Below are 2595 nucleotides of genomic sequence, written 5' to 3'. Positions count from 1 at the left end.
ATCGAATTATTCTTGTTTTTTTTTCAGTGTATTCCTATATCTGGGATCGAATTGTTCTTGTTTTTTTTTTGTTTTTTTCAGTGTATTCCTATATCTGGGATGGGATTTCGACGAGGAGCATACAAGTGCCGTTGTAGAGAAGGATATTATTTTCCTCTACCCAATAAGTCCGTGGACTATTTCGAAGGCACAGTGATCGAAAGCTTTTTCGTGGCTAGCTTATTAGATGACAATCCAAGAACGAAGGACGACACCAGATACCCAGATAGCTTCATGTGTCTCCCGTGTAAGCCTGGCTGCCCTAGCTGTGAAGACGACAGCCCGTGCACTGTAGAATACAACATTATTCTCAGAAGTTTTGCCCTCGGGCTTCAAAGTTTCTGTACCACTATCACCGTTGTCCTCCTTGTTGTTGTCTTTCGACTGAGGAAGTCAAAGGTAAGAACCCATATTCGTATTGTTAGAAACACGGGAGACGAATCGAGAAAAAGACCAGTTTAAAAACCCATAAGAGGAGAGTTACAAGACCCAATATTTCTTCTTTCAGTGCAAACGCGGGAGGAGTACTGACGAACAGATCAGTTTTAAAAAACTCATAAAGGTGGGAGGCAAGACGAAACAATTTTTCTATTGTTAAAAACTTGAGAGAAACGACACAAAAGATGGAATTTTATAAAATTGGATACACATTTTCAGGTGTTGCACTACCTCAAAACGTAAATTGTTTTAAAACAGTCATCGCTAGGCCTAGTGACAATTTGTAATAAAGCAAACACATAGACAGTTGTCAGTAAGATTACCTTATTACCTAAGTCACGTTTTCTATCGTCTGTTTTGAAGAAATTACTCTGTCCAAAACTGTCGTCACTATATAGTAATGAGAATAAAGTAATAAACCTTTGCTTGTAATTTAGAGATAATAAAGTAAGTAACACGAGCTGTGGAAAGCTGACCTAGAGAACGTGTTTGTTAACAGATGCCGTTTACACCACGTGTTTCTCATTGGTTTATAACGAAGCAAATGTTATCTGGCTGACAGACAACTGGGTGACATTTAATAATTTTAATCTGGCCTAGAGTTCTAAAGAGTCAACCTATCTAACTAACAGCTAACTATTTTATTGCTGAAATAAGAGTAAAGCTTTCCGTTCAGTGTAACTTAAGTTGCTGATGTGACTGAAAATAAATAATTGGGCTAGACTGAGATTGTTTCTGTTTATCAAGTTACTATCAACTGTACTCGGTGTTATAAATGGGGGCGTGGGCTGCCCTTTTTCACTAATTGGAGCCATAATACACGATACGTTCGTCTGATGTAAAGGTATTTGTGCTAAACGTCAATTTCGTGTGGTATTGGATCCACGTGTTTCGATACTGAAATCCTTGCTCAGTTGACCATAATTGAAATGGCCGCCAAACGCGAACCGTTCGTCTATCAATTTAAACTCAGTATATGAGGTGAGATCTACTAAATATCGTTGGAATTAGTTTAGCCAGCTCTTCACAACAACTTGCTACATCAGACAGATAGACGGACAACTCTGCTTTATACATATTTATATAGATTACGTTTACAATATGAATTAAAATTATGGATGAGTACCTTAGGTTAACTGTCTTGGGCGTTTTTGTTGTTATTGTTTTGGGGGCTGGGGAGAAAGGGTTTGGGAATCAGTCTCTCAAGGATCAGGTTTTCAACATAAAAAAATGAGTGAAAATTACTAAATTTGGTGGTTTCAACCTGATCAGCGATCTTGCGGTATTCTTCAGGTTAGAAACGTAACCACAATAACAAGAGATTCAACAGGATAAGTATTACAACGTTCATCTGAATCCCTCACCTGATTGAGTAAAGAAAATAGTTTGTATTCTAGACATTTTGGGCAAAACTTCACAAACAATTGACTTTCTGCATATAGCAGTATAGAATTTTGAGCTGATAAACTAGAGATAAGACAGTTAGTCAACAGTAACCATCGCCAACTCTGGGGCTACTCTTGCCTGACTGAATAGTGGGATTTACCATTACTTTTGAAGAGCAACGACGATCCGCCTATGTGCGGAGCACATTTTTATAACAGTGAGACACTGAACCACGCTTGGCCTGGGTTTATTAGTGTAATGTAGTACATGCCATTGTTACAGTAGTTATAACGTGTTTATGTTCCATCTACAGTACAATACTTAGATACTGTGGTCCATATAAATGGTTCTACAGATCTAGTAACACACGTCACCCTAACTGAAGTATTTGAAGAGTGGAGTTATTGTGTTATCATTTGGTAAATTGACATGGAAGTGCTGTGAGCCACAGTAAATAACCTGATGTGTAAGTAACTCTTGATACACATGCTGTAGGTTCGCAAACCGCCGGGGTAGGCTTTGTCTACGTGCGCGGAATTTATTATTATGTTAAGTATTGTTTTTACTTGTTTCGGATATTGGCACAAAATTACACAAGAGCTACGCTAGCTGTTCCGAAGTTTGAAATGCTAGACTAGAGAGAAGGTTGTTGGTTTGTTTGTTATGGATTTCGCGCAAAGCTATACGAGGGCTATCTGCGCTAGCCGTCCCTAATTTAGCAGTGTAAGGCCA

General features: G+C 38.5%; 1 protein-coding gene across 1 annotated transcript in view; it reads left to right on the top strand.

The window, feature by feature from the left end:
- The window catches only part of LOC106465849 (probable G-protein coupled receptor 158), a gene marked incomplete at its 3' end in the record, with an annotated part of 80134 nt that overhangs the window by 40727 nt on the left and 36812 nt on the right, over positions 1 to 2595 (top strand). Inside the window, exon 5 of the mRNA XM_013926090.2 lies at positions 82 to 438. Coding sequence (XP_013781544.1) covers positions 82 to 438 — 357 coding nt within the window. The remainder of the gene's footprint in view (positions 1 to 81; positions 439 to 2595) is intronic.

This window comes from Limulus polyphemus, unplaced genomic scaffold (genome assembly GCF_000517525.1).
Source record: "Limulus polyphemus unplaced genomic scaffold, Limulus_polyphemus-2.1.2 Scaffold2072, whole genome shotgun sequence".
In the NCBI taxonomy this organism is placed as follows: domain Eukaryota; kingdom Metazoa; phylum Arthropoda; class Merostomata; order Xiphosura; family Limulidae; genus Limulus; species Limulus polyphemus.
Note: the sequence above shows the minus strand (reverse complement) of the source record. Positions and strands in the feature narration are given on the sequence as shown.